General features: G+C 42.2%; 2 protein-coding genes across 11 annotated transcripts in view; both read left to right on the forward strand.

Moving 5' to 3' along the window:
- Positions 1–15,917, forward strand: part of LOC137125467 (NACHT, LRR and PYD domains-containing protein 3-like) — a 30,062-nt gene that overhangs the window by 10,676 nt on the left and 3,469 nt on the right. The window contains exons 1-7 of one of the 5 annotated variants that reach the window (XM_067500965.1): positions 9,568–9,702; positions 9,813–10,162; positions 10,410–10,529; positions 10,643–10,768; positions 10,847–10,930; positions 13,413–13,882; positions 14,076–15,867. In XM_067500965.1, coding sequence (XP_067357066.1) covers positions 10,441–10,529; positions 10,643–10,768; positions 10,847–10,930; positions 13,413–13,882; positions 14,076–15,867 — 2,561 coding nt within the window. In that variant the 5' untranslated portion in view covers positions 9,568–9,702; positions 9,813–10,162; positions 10,410–10,440. The other 4 variants (XM_067500964.1, XM_067500967.1, XM_067500963.1 and 1 more) reach the window with 4 other exon arrangements.
- Positions 649–9,435, forward strand: LOC137125479 (NLR family CARD domain-containing protein 3-like). Of its 6 annotated transcripts, XM_067500992.1 has the most exons (9): positions 649–744; positions 2,122–2,241; positions 2,355–2,486; positions 4,412–4,881; positions 5,008–6,802; positions 6,907–7,080; positions 8,047–8,220; positions 8,350–8,396; positions 8,552–9,435. In XM_067500992.1, the coding sequence occupies exons 2-9, from the start codon at positions 2,153–2,155 to the stop codon at positions 9,082–9,084; spliced, it is 3,414 nt and encodes a 1,137-aa protein (XP_067357093.1). In that variant the 5' UTR covers positions 649–744; positions 2,122–2,152; the 3' UTR covers positions 9,085–9,435. The 6 variants fall into 6 exon arrangements, with proteins under 6 accessions (XP_067357093.1, XP_067357095.1, XP_067357096.1 ...); XM_067500997.1 differs by lacking the exons at positions 649–744; positions 2,122–2,241; positions 2,355–2,486 and adding an exon at positions 2,497–3,843 and having other exon boundaries at positions 4,412–4,490; positions 4,653–4,881; XM_067500998.1 differs by lacking the exons at positions 649–744; positions 2,122–2,241; positions 2,355–2,486 and adding an exon at positions 2,497–3,586 and having other exon boundaries at positions 4,412–4,490; positions 4,653–4,881.

Raw genomic sequence — 15,917 nt, forward strand, 5'->3', positions numbered from 1 at the left:
AGTCCTCTAAACATGACTCAACCTGTGACTTCTTGTCCTCTTTCTGACCTCTTCAATAAGAACCATCTTGGTTGACTGTTTGCTGATTATCTAAGCATGTGACTAAATTTACTCTATTCCCCCACAGTGGTAAGATCCCTGGTTCTGTCTATATGTTGAAGTGTCTCTGGGCAAGACACTGAACCCCCAACAGCCCATTCCCCTCCCCAGCAGTGCAGTGCGGGTCCAAGCCCGGTAGAAATTGGGGAGGGTTGTGTCAGGAAGGGCATCCAGCATAGAAACTGCCAAATCAATATACCATCTTGTTAATGTTCAGGAGCATAGGTTTTACTGTCTGAGGTTCCCTGAACAACACCACTGGTAAACCTGATCCAAAACAAATGCATTACAGAGAGAGTAAGAGCTGGAATTCAAATCAAATCTTGCACATCACAAACATGTTTATACAGTCAAAATGTCAAAGAATAAATTCACTACGTTTTCTTTAGGACACACAATGTAATGTGCTATACAACTCTAACAACATTAAGGTCTTTTTAATCAGGAAAAACCTGATGATGATCTTTGTTCATTAAAGTGACATTAGGAAAACCCTGGAATTCATGTTGGGGTGGTGTCAAGAGAGGAGCAGCAGCCAATGAGAGAAATGATAAACCGGTTAAGAGAGAATTGTGAAGCAGGTGTGTGAGACTGGCTGCTGCTCATTCTGCTGTTAATGTTGACATGTCTCTGCTTGTGGTTGTAGTAAGTTAAACTTTACATTTCTATGTTGTGTATTTTGATGTATGTAGTAAAAGCAGGGGTTTAAGTACCCTGAGGTATTGTTTAGAAGTATTTGAAGTGGGTGTGTTGTTTTGGACTTGGTTGAGTTTTAATCCTGCTCGTTTCTCTTACTGTGGCGGGTTCGGGCCTCCAGCCGAGGGTGTGGTTGGTGTACTGGGAGTTCACTCACCTTCTTACTGCAGGTTTAGGTTGTATGGTTTGTTGTTTGGTTACTTCACATTTAGGATGCTCCCAGCCCCCAGTATGAATATCTGTCTTCTTTTCATTTTAGGATTTAATATTCGTTGTTATGGCAGTTAACCCACACTGACTGTTGTTGCCTCTCTATTGAAGCCCATGTGCTTAATTTACACATTTTAATGACTGGATGTCTCAAGAAAATCAAGGTCACAGTTTAGTTTCTTTTTTTCACCACATTCAGTCATGAGGAAGTTTAATATCTTATGTCAGCTTGTTACTAAGACCCAGTCCAACCAGTCAAACTGCATAGATTTATAAAGAATAGACAAAGAACAGTGTCACACACACACTGAAGGAGAAGAAGCAGTGTCAGTTAAATGAATCTGATAAAAACAAATCAGCACAAATGTCCTGTTGGTCATAGACAGAAAAGCTGCAGAGTAAAGAACTTTATGGGGAAAAGCTGAATAAGTGAAGCTTTTGATTGGTTTGATTTGTCTTCGTCAAAGAACCATGGTTTTCTCTTGATGGTTAAAAAAAAAAAAATTCTTTCAGCTGGAGAAACTAGTTGATTCTGAATTTTTCCTAGTTTAAATCCTAACTTTTGGAACAGTCATTATCAACCAGTCATCAAGCAGACACATCAGCTGGTAAAGTTCAGAGCACTAAAGATGGCATCTGTTCATTACATTCATATTTTACATGCTTTCATTTCTCATGTTTGTGGGAAGAATCTAAAAGTCTGATTTGTGAAAATATCCAGATGAAGATGATTTGACTCTGATCTGAGCTTCACTGTGATTCATTGGACTAAGACAAACGTAATCAGTGTGTTTGTCAGCAGCAGGTGAAGGGGGAAAAAGACAGATACAGAAGAGAAGGAATGGAAAGTGTACAAGACTGAGAAGAGGGAAGGAACAAAGAAAAGTCGCAAGTGAATAGAAATATGAGGATAATAGACAAAAGGAAGAGCAGAATGAAGATAGATGGGATATTAAATAGGTGATTAGGCAGCTCTCCAATAATTAAAGTGAAGAGGTAAAGGAAATTCGGACAAAAACAAAAGGGAGGAATGACAGCTTCAAATCATCTTTAAAGAATATTCATTACATCATCTTCGTGCTGGCAGCTTAAAGGATGTGTGTTTTCTCTCCACAGGAAGGTAGAAAGTGTGTGTGAATTCAGCAGCATGGATCAGTGTGAGGACAGAGAGGAGGGAGACCCTCCCTCTAAAACCACTCTGTGTGGGGAACCTGAGAGCCAGACCAAAGCTCAGAGGTGAGATGAGGATCTCTAACTGTCCATGACTCTTCTCCATGTCAGAGCTCAGCACCAACAATCACTCCACCATCATTATTCACACTCTGACCTCTGTATGTGTTGTGTTCAAGACCAGAGAAGCTGCACAGACCAGACTCTGCTGGACCTGGACCTGAACCTGGACCCAGCTGTGTGTCCATGAAGAGTAACCAGTCAATGGATTTTGGTATTCAATTCAAGGAAAACCAATCATATGGCAAAAAGTGAGTTGTTATCTAAATAAAAATGTTATTCATTTAAAAATCTAACATCTGTTGCTAATGTTCACACTGGTAGTTTTATAAAACAGCTAAATTCCCTTTATCTGGAGTTGAGGATTTTTAGCAATGTATTTATTCATTAGTCGGCCACTTCTTCTTTTCCTTTGGGCTGTTCCCTTTCAGGGGTCTCCACAGCGAATCATGTGCCTCCATCTAACTCTGTCCTCTGCATCCTCTTCTCTCACTACATCCATAAATCTCCTCTTTGCTCTTCCACTAGACCTCCTGCCTGGCAGCTCCAACCTCAGCATTCTTCTACCGATATATTCAAAGTTTCTCCTCTGAACATGTCCAAACCACCTCAATCTGGCCTCTCTGACTTTATCTCCAAACATCTAACATGAGCTGTCCCTCTGATGTCCTCATTCCTGATCCAGTCATTAGTCGGCCACATTCATCTAAAATTGAGCTAATTTTAACAATCAGTAAAATGCAGTGTTCAGACATTGATACTGGCAAAATGGCAGTGAAGCCTACTAAACATAGAGCAGCAGTTTTGATATAAGTAGATATAAGACACATGGCCAAGGATGCAGCTACAGAAACACCTACGTTCCCACTGGCAGCTGGCTGCTATTGGAGCTCAGCCCTATTGGAAATTTGGCAGGTGGCAGGTTGTTCAATCTGTTACAAACACACATTCCATGAGAAATGCGTTTGTTAAGAAAATATCTGCAGCCAAGGTGCTCTACTGTGTAACGCTGTTGCACAGCTGTAATAGGACTAACAGCTGTATTTAGTGGAGTGATCTTCACCCTGATGCATCCCATCATGCCAATTTAACAACTCGCATTCCCCCAATTACTGTTTTCATTCATATGAGCAATTTAAGCATATGAACTTCACCATGACCATAAATCTTTCACCATGACAAGTATCTCCTGGTAGATTAAGTAGTTAAATATTGGTATTTGGCATTTGTTGATATATAAAAATTACAGGACTCTGTTTACCCATATGTATTAACTTACATAAGCTCTGTTTTTTCTAGATATAATTACACACACTGGTCTGGAGTGAAAAGGGATTTGTATACCTGAAGGGTAGGATGTTCCTTTTCTTTAAGGCCCGATTGTGTCTAATTCAGTAAGTCGGTGCAGTGAAAAACTTGTTTGAACTTTCAGACTTAAACGGGGCGATTTCAAATATTTGGGAGGTTGTACTGTATAAAAACACTACTCTTGGTGTGGAAGTGCCACGATGAAGATGTACACAAGGCTCTTAGCTCACTACCTCTCAGCTTTTTGATTGACACATTGGACCAAGCCACCACAGAAGAGAGGGCACAACCATTGGAGAGGTAGCAAACAAAATCTGTTTATATAAGGACGATAATGCTAATAAGAATCCAGAAATTAGAGTATTATTATTAATGATCATCCTGTATGAGACATGTTCTGGTTGGACTCACGGTTGGGAAAATCCAAGTTTTGAGTTTTTACTATGTTCTTTCTCCTGACAGTTGAATACGAATTTAACATGTTAATTTGTTTATGTCCGTTGTTTGACGACATTTACATGCAGATTAATATGAAAATATATAGGTTGACCTGGGCAGGTAAAAAAAAAAAAAACTTTTTTTTTCCTCAGTGGTTTCTGTAGAGCCTGTCAAACATGGGATAAGCATGTTGTAACAGCAAAATATGTAGAGTGAGACATTTACAGAACAAAACATTACAGCTTCCAGCTTCCTGTAGAGGAATCAGTCAGTGAAGTACTTCATCTCAGGAATCGTGGTGGTGTTTTCAGTGAATGGTTGAAGCAAGACATCACTGCATTTTGCTGAATAAAAACATACAGAATCACATAGCTATTTCCCAATCCCTAAATTTAATATAGACAGCTCATTCTTCCTGGTTCCTCCACAGAGTGGACCAGCAGAGCTCAGAGGTTCCCAGTGGTCAGTCTGTCCAGCAGCATCAAACACACCTGGACTCCATATTTATGGTCTGTACATGTACAACTACTACTTTTCCATCTGTTGTGTCCACAATAATGTCCATGCTGCACTTTTTAGACCAGTGGATTGTCAGTCTGTCCAACATGGATCTGATGTTTGGCTCCATGGTTTTACTTGGATTGTGTCATTCATATAGTTTTCTGTTCCAGCTGCTGGAGGACAACATTGTCACTTTTGTGAAGAACGAGCTGAAGAAGATCCAGAAGAGTCTGAGTCCAGATTACCCAGAATACTTAGAGAGTCAGAGGGAGGATGAGGAGGTGTTGGATGGTGAGGATGAAGAGCAGAGGAGGAGCAGCAGAGAGTCATTTCTGAAGATCACAGTGAACTTCCTGAGGAGAATGAAGCAGGAGGAGCTGGCTGACTGTCTGCACAGCAGTAAGAAGATTTCTGTAAAGATTTAATATGATAGATACATTTTTATGACATTTCCAAATCAATAAATTCATAGCTAATTCTGAAAAGAAGTGAGGTGATGTGAAAAATGTTTGTGTGTTCTTTCAGAATCTTCTTTCATGTGCCAGTCTGCACTCAAGTCTCACATGAGGAAGAAGTTCCAGTGTGTGTTTGAGGGCATCGCTAAAGCAGGAAACCCAACTCTTCTGAATCAGATCTACACAGAGCTCTACATCACAGATGGAGGGACTGGAGAGGTCAATGATGAACATGAGGTCAGACAGATTGAAACAGCATCCAGGAAACCAGTCAGACCAGAAACAACAATCAGACATGAAGACATCTTTAAAGCCTCACCTGGAAGAGATGGACCAATCAGAAGAGTGATGACAAAGGGAGTGGCTGGCATTGGGAAAACAGTCTTAACACAGAAGTTCACTCTGGACTGGGCTGAAGACAAAGCCAACCAGGACATACAGTTCACATTTCCATTGACTTTCAGAGAGCTGAATGTGCTGAAAGAGAAAAAGTTCAGCTTGGTGGAACTTGTTCATCTCTTCTTTCCTGAAACCAAAGGAATCTGCAGGTTTGAAAAGTTCCAGGTTGTGTTCATCTTTGACGGTCTGGATGAGTGTCGACTTCCTCTGGACTTCCACAACAATGAGATCCTGACTGATGTTACAGAGTCCACCTCAGTGGATGTGCTGCTGACAAACCTCATCAGGGGGAACCTGCTTCCCTCTGCTCGCCTCTGGATCACCACACGACCTGCAGCAGCCAATCAGATCCCTCCTGAGTGTGTTGACATGGTGACAGAGGTCAGAGGATTCAATAATCCACAGAAGGAGGAGTACTTCAGGAAGAGATTCAGAGATGAGGAGCAGGCCAGCAGAATCATCTCCCACATCAAGACATCACGAAGCCTCCACATCATGTGCCACATCCCAGTCTTCTGCTGGATCACTGCTACAGTTCTGGAGGATGTGTTGAAAATCAGAGAGGGAGGAGAGCTGCCCAAGACCCTAACTGAGATGTACATCCACTTCCTGGTGGTTCAGCTAAAACTGAAGAACATCAAGTATGATGAAGGAGCTGAGACAGATCCACACTGGAGTCCAGAGAACAAGAAGATGATTGAGTCTCTGGGAAAACTGGCTTTTGAGCAGCTGCAGAAAGGAAACCTGATCTTCTATGAATCAGACCTGACAGAGTGTGGCATCAATATCAGAGCAGCCTCAGTGTACTCAGGAGTGCTCACACAGATCTTTAAAGAGGAGAGAGGACTGTACCAGGACAAGGTGTTCTGCTTCGTCCATCTGAGTGTCCAGGAGTTTCTGGCTGCTCTTCATGTCCATCTGACTTTCATCAACTCTGGAGTCAATCTGCTGTCAGAAGGACAATCAACCTCCCAGAAGTCTAAGACTAAAAAAGACAAATCTCCAAAGATGCACTTCCACCAGAGGGCTGTGGACAAGGCCCTTCAAAGCCGAAATGGACACCTAGACTTGTTCCTACGCTTTCTCTTGGGTCTTTCACTGCAGACCAATCAGATTGTCCTGCAAGGTCTGATGACACAGACTGGAAAAAGCTCACAGGCAAGTGAGGAAACAGTCCTGTACATCAAGACTAAATTTAGTAATGCTCTGTCTGCAGAGCAAAGCATCAACCTGTTCCACTGTCTGAATGAACTGAATGATTGTTCATTAGTAGACGAGATTCAACGTTTCCTCAGTTCAGGACGTCTTTCCACAGAGAAACTGTCTCCTGCTCAGTTGTCAGCTTTGCTCTTTATCTTACTGTCATCAGACAAAGATCTGGACGTGTTTGACTTAAAGAAATACTCTGATTCAGAGGAGGCTCTTCTGAGGCTGCAGCCAGTCATAAAAGTCTCCAATAAAGCTGTGTAAGTACATAGTCTGATTTATTCCTAATTTACATAAAGGATCTCTATTCAACAGAAGAATAATATAAATAAACAATTAATTGTATTTTGTATTTCTTCTTCAGACTGAGTGGATGTAACCTCACAAAGAGAAGCTGTGAAGCTCTGTCCTCAGTTCTCAGCTCTCAGTCCTCTAGTCTGAGAGAACTGGACCTGAGTAACAACAACCTTCAGGATTCAGGAGTGAAGCTGTTGTGTGCTGGACTGGAGAGTCCACAATGTAGACTAAGAACTCTCAGGTCAGGATTAATCGAACTGCCTTTGTTTAAAACCTGAGTTGTGTAGATACATAGTAACAAATCCAGCCTGGGCAATATTGTGTGTGTTTACTTCATTTGTTAAATAATATCCACAATTTTGATAGTAATTTGATAGGTATATATGTTTTGTGTTTGAATTATTAAATATGGCAAAATATTTTCAAGACATAGTAAATAGTTGCCTCCCAAATGGAAAACAAATTGGGCTTCTATGCTTTTGCAAACCAGTCAAGTTGCTGTTTACATGCATGTCTGTCCAGAATCATATTCTAATCAGTTCATTAGTTCAAATGTAATGTAATGACATTCACTCCAGATGTTCTTGTGGTATCTCATTCACTTCACTCAAGCAATTTATTAACAATTATTGCTGAGTTGTTAGAGTGGCCACCTACTAGGATCACGCCCCGCTCTTCCCAACCACTTGTCGAAGTGTCTCTGGGCAAGACACTGAACCCCTAACAGCCCATTCCCCTCCCCAGCTGTGCAGTGCTGGTCCAAGCCTGGTAGACATTGGGGAGGGTTGCATCAGGAAGGACATCCGGCGTGAAAACTGTGCCAAATCAACATGCAGACAAAAGGATCTGCTGTGGTGACCCTGAACACACAGGATAAGGAGAAAGGACACAAAAAACACAGCACAGTTGTGTATCTATGCTGTGTATTATGACCAAAATATTCCTCAATTGCCACAAATTATTACACAGATTAACTTGTTCTCAGGAAAAAAAGGGAAATTATTGAATTACATTTATTGATTTATTAATGTGTCCACCATTTAAAGCTGGATCAGGTAAAGGTGGAGCTTATTTTAATTCCATTCTATACTACTGGGCAGTTAGTGAATTCAACCCATGAAGTACATTTACTTCAGTACTGTGCTCTGTTCAGGGAACTGAACCAATACTTTTTGACCACCAGAGTATCTGTATTGTGTGTCTGCAGACTGTCAGGTTGTCTGGTCACAGAGGAAGGTTGTGCTTCTCTGGCCTCAGCTCTGAGCTCCAACCCCTCCCATCTGAGAGAACTGGACCTGAGCTACAATCATCCAGGAGACTCAGGAGTGAAGCTGCTGTCTGCTGGATTGAAGGATCCACAGTGGAGACTGGACACTCTCAGGTATGGAGACACCTGCTGCAGGCAAAAACCTTTTAGATGTAAATACACCAAAATATGTCAGAGCCATGTAATGTCCATGTGTGCATGCTGACAGAGAATGTGCTGCTCTGACCCCCCTCCTCCTTTCAGGGTGGAGCCTGGTGGACAACGATGGCTGAGACCAGGTCTGAGGAAGTGTAAGTGTGTTTTTAATGAGATTGATGGAAACAAAGCAGCAACATTCAACCATCTTCAAACTGTCACATCACTCATTCACATCATCAAAGTGTCAAGAAATGAACAGATGATGGATTAATAACTGCAGCTGTTTGTGTCTTGTTCTCTCCATCAGATTTCTGTCAACTCACAATCGACACAAACACAGTGAACAGGAAACTACAACTGTCTGACAACAACAGGAAGGTGACATTTATGGAAGAGGATCAGTTGTATCCTGATCATCCAGACAGATTTGACTGGCCTATGCACCTGTGCATTAAAGAGCTGACCGGTCGCTGTTACTGGGAGGTTGAGTGGAAAGGACTGATTTATGTGTCAGTGAGTGTCAGAGGAATCAGCAGAAAAGGACTTGGAGATAGCTCTGCATTTGGAAGGAATGATCACTCCTGGGCTCTGAGGTGCTCGGATGGTGGCTACTTTGTGTTGTTCAACAACACACAAACACTTGTTTCCTCCTTCTCTTCTTCCTCAGGTAGAGTAGCAGTGTATGTGGACTGTCCTGCTCAAACCATATCCTTCTACAAAGTGTCCTCTAACAAGCTGACCCACATCCACACCTTAAGTACTCTGCCACTCACTGACCCTCTGTATCCTGGGCTTGGAGTCTGGTGGTCTGGTTCCTCAGCATCTTTATGTTCAGTCTAGTAGAGAGAGTCTGGCTTTATCACAGAATGGACACAGTCATTTATGTCACTTGAAATCAAATTAAATCCATCCTTAAGAAATGAGTGAACCTGGTTTAAGCGTTGATTTATTTTGTGTTTAATAAGCATTAATGCTGAGTTCAGGTGATATATTGTGGTATTATATAATTATTTTTATTATTTTTACTTTTGTGTGTGTGTGTGTGTGTGTGTGTGTGTGTGTGTTCTATTCCTGTTTGGGTTTGAATCAATAGTATCACTTTGTAAAGCAGAAAGTAATATATTTTTGGAAATAAAATATACTTTCAGTAAATTTCCTTCCTGTAAAAATAAATAAAGAAATATAATAATACGTGTTTATATATTAATATAAATGTAACAAACGTGTTATTTGTAAAAGTTATAACAAAGAACGGGAAGTTACTGGGCTCCGGTCGCTTCAGAAACGCTGATGACCTACACTCCGGTTTGTCCCTAAACGCTTCACCGTCGTAGACAGTGGACGTCATCACGTCAACAGAGGTGAGTCTGCTCGCCGGGAGAAGTCGGAAAACTCCGGGGTGTGTGTGATCAGGGAGACGCTGTTAATGAGTGGGATGTTCCCGGACTTCCTGAACAGGTAGGAGCTTTGTGTCTAGTCTCCTTGTGGTTTTTGTTGAGGTTTCACTGAATTTCTTGTGATTAACTTGTGATGGCGCAATTTCTTTTCTTCATTTACCGGAACTGTAGGGGACATTTTTCGATGGCTCCTTGCTAATGTGGTTGGTTTGAGAAGCTGTCAGAAACCCGCTGATCAGAGGCTAATGAACTAACGGCACCGTTAGAATCAGGTCTCAGGAGGTGAGTCACGTCACATAACCAATGAGTGTCGGCCTGTGTGATCATGTGACCTCTGCCTGACAGGCGAGGTGGGTGAAACAGATGATGAGTTTCTGAGATCAACAGGGAGCCATACAGGCCAGTCTGGTTAGGGTCGTGGTGAAGTTAGACTGAAGGTGGATGGAAACACCTCTGTCTACTCACAAGTCTTAGGATCTAAGAGGCTAAGATAGAGAGGACAAACAGCATGAAGGGGACAGGTAACATAAGGTGGAAGCACACTTAGTATAATAGTATCCGTGGTTATTGCTTCACCACGATCTGTCTCCTTACTTCATATATTTGATAAATTACTACTGAATTCAGTGTTTCAGTTCCTGTGTCTGAATCACGGGGACGTGCACTGGTGTTTATCTTGGTACCTCCATCTAGTGGACTGATGGTAGAAGTGGATCAGCTGATGGCAGCTTCCTCTGCAGATGAAGGATGTGTGTTTTCTCTCCACAGGAAGGTAGAAAGTGTGTGTGAATTCAGCAGCATGGATCAGTGTGAGGACAGAGAGGAGGGAGACCCTCCCTCTAAAACCACTCTGTGTGGGGAACCTGAGAGCCAGACCAAAGCTCAAAGGTGAGATGAGGATCTCTAACTGTCCATGACTCTTCTCCATGTCAGAGCTCAGCACCAACAATCACTCCAGCATCATTATTCACACTCTGACCTCTGTCTGTGTTGTGTTCAAGACCAGAGAAGCTGCACAGACCAGACTCTGCTGGACCTGAACCTGGACACATCTGTGCACCTTATAAGAACAACGAATCAGCAGATTTGTATATACATTTTAAAAAAGGACAAGTATCTGATGAAAAGTAAGTTATTTTTATTTGATTGCTGAATTATTAGTGTTATTAGACTATTACTGAACATTCAACACATTTTGTTATTAGGATCTGTCCAGAATCACCTGGATCTGATCAGACTGACCACTCGCGGGATTCTCCTCTCACTTTCCGACAGTCTGATGATAAAAGGTAAAAGTGACAGAAAGGCCTTTTAAATTAGAAGTCCATTTTTATATGTTTCATCATATTTTACCTTTTCACTTCCTCTTCTTCGCCTGTCGGCAGAGTCGGCTTTGCTTGTTCTTTAAAACTTTGGGGACAGGTTTCGGCAACCCGCGGCTCCGGAGCCGCATGCGGCTCTGTCCTCCCTCTGATGCGGCTCCATTTGGCTTTTAAAAATAATGAATGAATACTTAATTAAATGCATTTTATTTCAGTTCGTTCGCTTTTAAAATGTAATTCTACCTTTGAAGATTATGGCGAAGAAAACCGAACGTCCAATGCTACGTGGGCAGATTCATTTGCTTTCACACGCAGCCTTTGCTCAAAAATATCCGGATGTTGAGGAGAGAAAAAAAAGTCGTTTCGGAACTGATGCGGACGCTTGACCTGATGAAGTCTGCAAATTAACATATGCTCGTTTTGTGGCCGCACAGGAAATAAGCCGTTCACAGATGGAGAATATCTAAAAGAATATTTCATTAAGATTTCAGAATATCTATTCACGGACTTTAAAAACAAGACTGAAATTGTGCAGAAAATCAGGGATTTGCACATCTCTGCAAAGACTGTCAAAGACAGAACCGTAAAAATGTCAGAAGACATCACATTAATTGAGCTGTGGGGAATCGAAAGACAGAGGTGATGTTCTGCTCTGCTGAAAGGCCAAACACGGGGGGGGGGGGAGGACATCTGTGAGGCTGTCTTGAGTTGTTTAAAGCCAAAGGAAAACGCACCAGCCACCTGGTGTCAGTGGCTACTGATGCTCCACCAAGTAGGACAGAAGGGCTTTTCACTGCATCCTGCACCGAGAGGCACAGTGAGCTCAAATGAAGGTTTCAGATTCAGACTGTCAATAAAATAAGAGGTTTAACTCAGTGTCACTTCCGTTTGTTACTGGACGAGCTGGAAAGCACATACTCTGGTCTCCTGGCTGCTCAAACGCTTTAAGTTCACATTTCCTGAGCTGGAACAGCCAGAGTGGCTGGAAAAGCTACACTTCGTGGTCGACGCGCCAGCGCACCTGAACGCGCTGAACACAGCTCTTCAGGGGAAAGGACGCACAGCCCTGCGTGTCAGTCCCCTAAACCTCGATCCATCCCTGTTGAATACGACCGCATTGGCAGGTGTGAGTCAACCTGATCTTGAGATGGAACTGGTCGACATAGCACACAAAGACACATGGGTGTCCAACTTGAAGATGTTGCCCGTCAGGAGGCCGATCTTGCTCAGGATCACAAACCTCCTCAAACTGGACAAACTTGTGTTCGAGACTTGGAGTGTTACCTCCAGTTGGAGTCCTGTCGATCTTTGCATCCACATATTCTCCAACATGAACTTTATTAAAAGCAAACATCGCGATCCTGTACAAAGATGAAGGTGACGGTACACAGAGGTTCAGGAGCAGAAATCACATTAGCCAAGTATGATAAATATTTTAATTGCCTGTTATTTTGCATATATTCATATTTTTTCATTGTTCAGTGAAATAATCGTTTTATTATTCCGATTGACAGCTGACTGCACGCGCCCGTAAAACGCTGACGGCCTTGTTGGTTTTAAGTTCGGCATTTTTTTCATAAATACAAGAAGGACTCAAAGAGACACTGAGTATTTTACTTGAATGTTACCTTCAACCCAACGTCTTTTTTCCGGAGTTCAAAATGTTTTTGTTGGATGCAGAAATGTAATTTCATTTTCTCTGCAGTCGTTCATTGATTTCATAAATGCAACACATTGTAGTTTGGTTTATACATAGCAGAAGGGCACAAAACCCCGTTATATGCAGTATTTCATTTTAAATGTCAAAGGGTTGGACTGGTAAAGGTTTCCGACCCCTGAACCTCACAGCGAACTGCTTTCCGTTAACACCCAGCACTCGCTCCTTTATACTTGTGCTACATGTTTGTTGCCGCGTTATTTCTGATTCAAGTTAAAAGTAACTTCCCATCTGAACCCGTTTTAAATGAACGTGTTAAACCTCCACTACTGGAATTAACACTCTGCACATCTGATTACTGCTTAATTCACCACTGAACTTTTAAAACGGGGCGTTAATATCTCAGAGTGTGTTATTTTTTAGCCTTGATATAAATACATCCAATACTAGCTGAACTGGTAAGATTAGGGTATTTTGAGTAATTATGCTGGTTGTTCTGGTCAGGTTCTCTGGATCAAGTGAAGTAGTCAACAGATAGATAGTTGTTAGTGGCAGCACAACAAACTTTATTAGTTATTTTTAACACTGAGATCTGCTCAGTACATGATGGTCTGGACACTCAGTTAAACTCTTTCACCAGCTGCAGTGGAATCAGCAGAACTAATAAACCTTTACCAGTACAGGGAGTCTCTGATTCACTGTTCACATCCAAATATCACTTCATGGACCTTGACCTTGTGTCTCTGTGTGGACAGACATAATGTGAGCTCATTCTTCCTGGTTCCTTCACAGAGTGGACCAGCAGAGCTCAGAGGTTCCCAGTGGTCAGTCTGTCCAGCAGCATCAAACACACCTGGACTCCATATTTATGGTCTGTACATGTACAACTACTACTTTTCCATCTGTTGTGTCCACAATAATGTCCATGCTGCACTTTTTAGACCAGTGGATTGTCAGTCTGTCCAACATGGATCTGATGTTTGGCTCCATGGTTTTACTTGGATTGTGTCATTCATATAGTTTTCTGTTCCAGCTGCTGGAGGACAACATTGTCACTTTTGTGAAGAACGAGCTGAAGAAGATCCAGAAGAGTCTGAGTCCAGATTACCCAGAATGCTCAGAGAGTCAGAGGGAGGATGAGGAGGTGTTGGATGGTGAGGATGAAGAGCAGAGGAGGAGCAGCAGAGAGTCATTTCTGAAGATCACAGTGAACTTCCTGAGGAGAATGAAGCAGGAGGAGCTGGCTGACTGTCTGCACAGCAGTAAGAGGATTTCTGTAAAGATTTAATCTGATGGAAGAGAAATGAGACATTGACTAATGATTCAGGACGTGGAGAAACATATGTTTATAAATACATTCTTAACTAGAATTTAGTTTTTAAATTTACATTTGTACTTTTTTCAATAAAATTTCATTTCAATCGCTTATTAATTTTTTTGTGTGTTTCCATTTAGAATTTACTGCTTTGGGTTTTAGACATAAACTCAAATCTGACCTGAAGCAGAAGTTCCAGTACATGTTTGAGGGCATCGCTAAAGCAGGAAACCCAACTCTTCTGAATCAGATCTACACAGAGCTCTACATCACAGAGGGAGGGACTGGAGAGGTCAATGATGAACATGAGGTCAGACAGATTGAAACAGCATCCAGGAAACCAGTCAGACCAGAAACAACAATCAGACATGAAGACATCTTTAAAGCCTCACCTGGAAGAGATGGACCAATCAGAAGAGTGATGACAAAGGGAGTGGCTGGCATTGGGAAAACAGTCTTAACACAGAAGTTCACTCTGGACTGGGCTGAAGACAAAGCCAACCAGGACATACAGTTCACATTTCCATTGACTTTCAGAGAGCTGAATGTGCTGAAAGAGAAAAAGTTCAGCTTGGTGGAACTTGTTCATCTCTTCTTTCCTGAAACCAAAGGAATCAGCAGGTTTGAAAAGTTCCAGGTTGTGTTCATCTTTGATGGTCTGGATGAGTGTCGACTTCCTCTGGACTTCCACAACAATGAGATCCTGACTGATGTTACAGAGTCCACCTCAGTGGATGTGCTGCTGACAAACCTCATCAGGGGGAACCTGCTTCCCTCTGCTCGCCTCTGGATCACCACACGACCTGCAGCAGCCAATCAGATCCCTTCTGAGTGTGTTGACATGGTGACAGAGGTCAGAGGATTCAATAATCCACAGAAGGAGGAGTACTTCAGGAAGAGATTCAGAGATGAGGAGCAGGCCAGCAGAATCATCTCCCACATCAAGACATCACGAAGCCTCCACATCATGTGCCACATCCCAGTCTTCTGCTGGATCACTGCTACAGTTCTGGAGGATGTGTTGAAAACCAGAGAGGGAGGAGAGCTGCCCAAGACCCTGACTGAGATGTACATCCACTTCCTGGTGGTTCAGACCAGACTGAAGAGCATCAAGTATAATGGTAAAGGTGAGACAGATCAACACTGGAGTCCAGAGAACAAGGAGATGATTGAGTCTCTGGGGAAACTGTCTTTTGAGCAGCTGCAGAAAGGAAACCTGATCTTCTATGAATCAGACCTGACAGAGTGTGGCATCGATATCACAGCAGCCTCAGTGTACTCAGGAGTGTTCACACAGATCTTTATAGAGGAGAGAGGACTGTACCAGGACAAGGTGTTCTGCTTCGTCCATCTGAGTGTTCAGGAGTTTCTGGCTGCTCTTCATGTCCATCTGACATTCTTCAACTCTGGAGTCAATCTGCTGTCAGACGAACAGTCAACCTCTCAGATGTCTGAGACTAAAAAAGCTGCAGCAGTACATTTCTACCAGACTGCTGTGAACAAGGCCTTACAAAGTCCAAATGGACACCTGGACTTGTTTCTTCGTTTCCTCCTGGGTCTTTCACTGCAGACTAATCTGGGTGTGTTTCAAATTCTGCTGAAACACAAAGAAATTACTTCACAGTCCAATCAGGAAACCATCCATTTTATCAAGAAGAGAATTGAGGAAAGTCCATCTGCAGAGAAAAGCATAAATCTGTTTCACTGTTTGAATGAACTTAATGACCATTCTCTAATTGAGGAAATCCAGTGGTACATGAATTCAGGCAAACCGTCCACAGTTAATCTGTCTCCAGCTCAGTGGTCAACTGTTGTCTTCATCTTACTGTCATCTGAAAAAGATCTGGAACAGTTGGATCTGAAGAAATACTCAGCTTCAGAAGAGGCTCTTCTAAGGCTGCTGCCAGTTGTCAAAGCCTCAAAGAAAGCTGTGTAAGGACATGATTAATTTAATTCATATTTTAGATTAATAGATGTTTAAT

This window comes from Channa argus, chromosome 4, assembly GCF_033026475.1.
Source record: "Channa argus isolate prfri chromosome 4, Channa argus male v1.0, whole genome shotgun sequence".
Taxonomy (NCBI): Eukaryota; Metazoa; Chordata; class Actinopteri; order Anabantiformes; family Channidae; genus Channa; species Channa argus.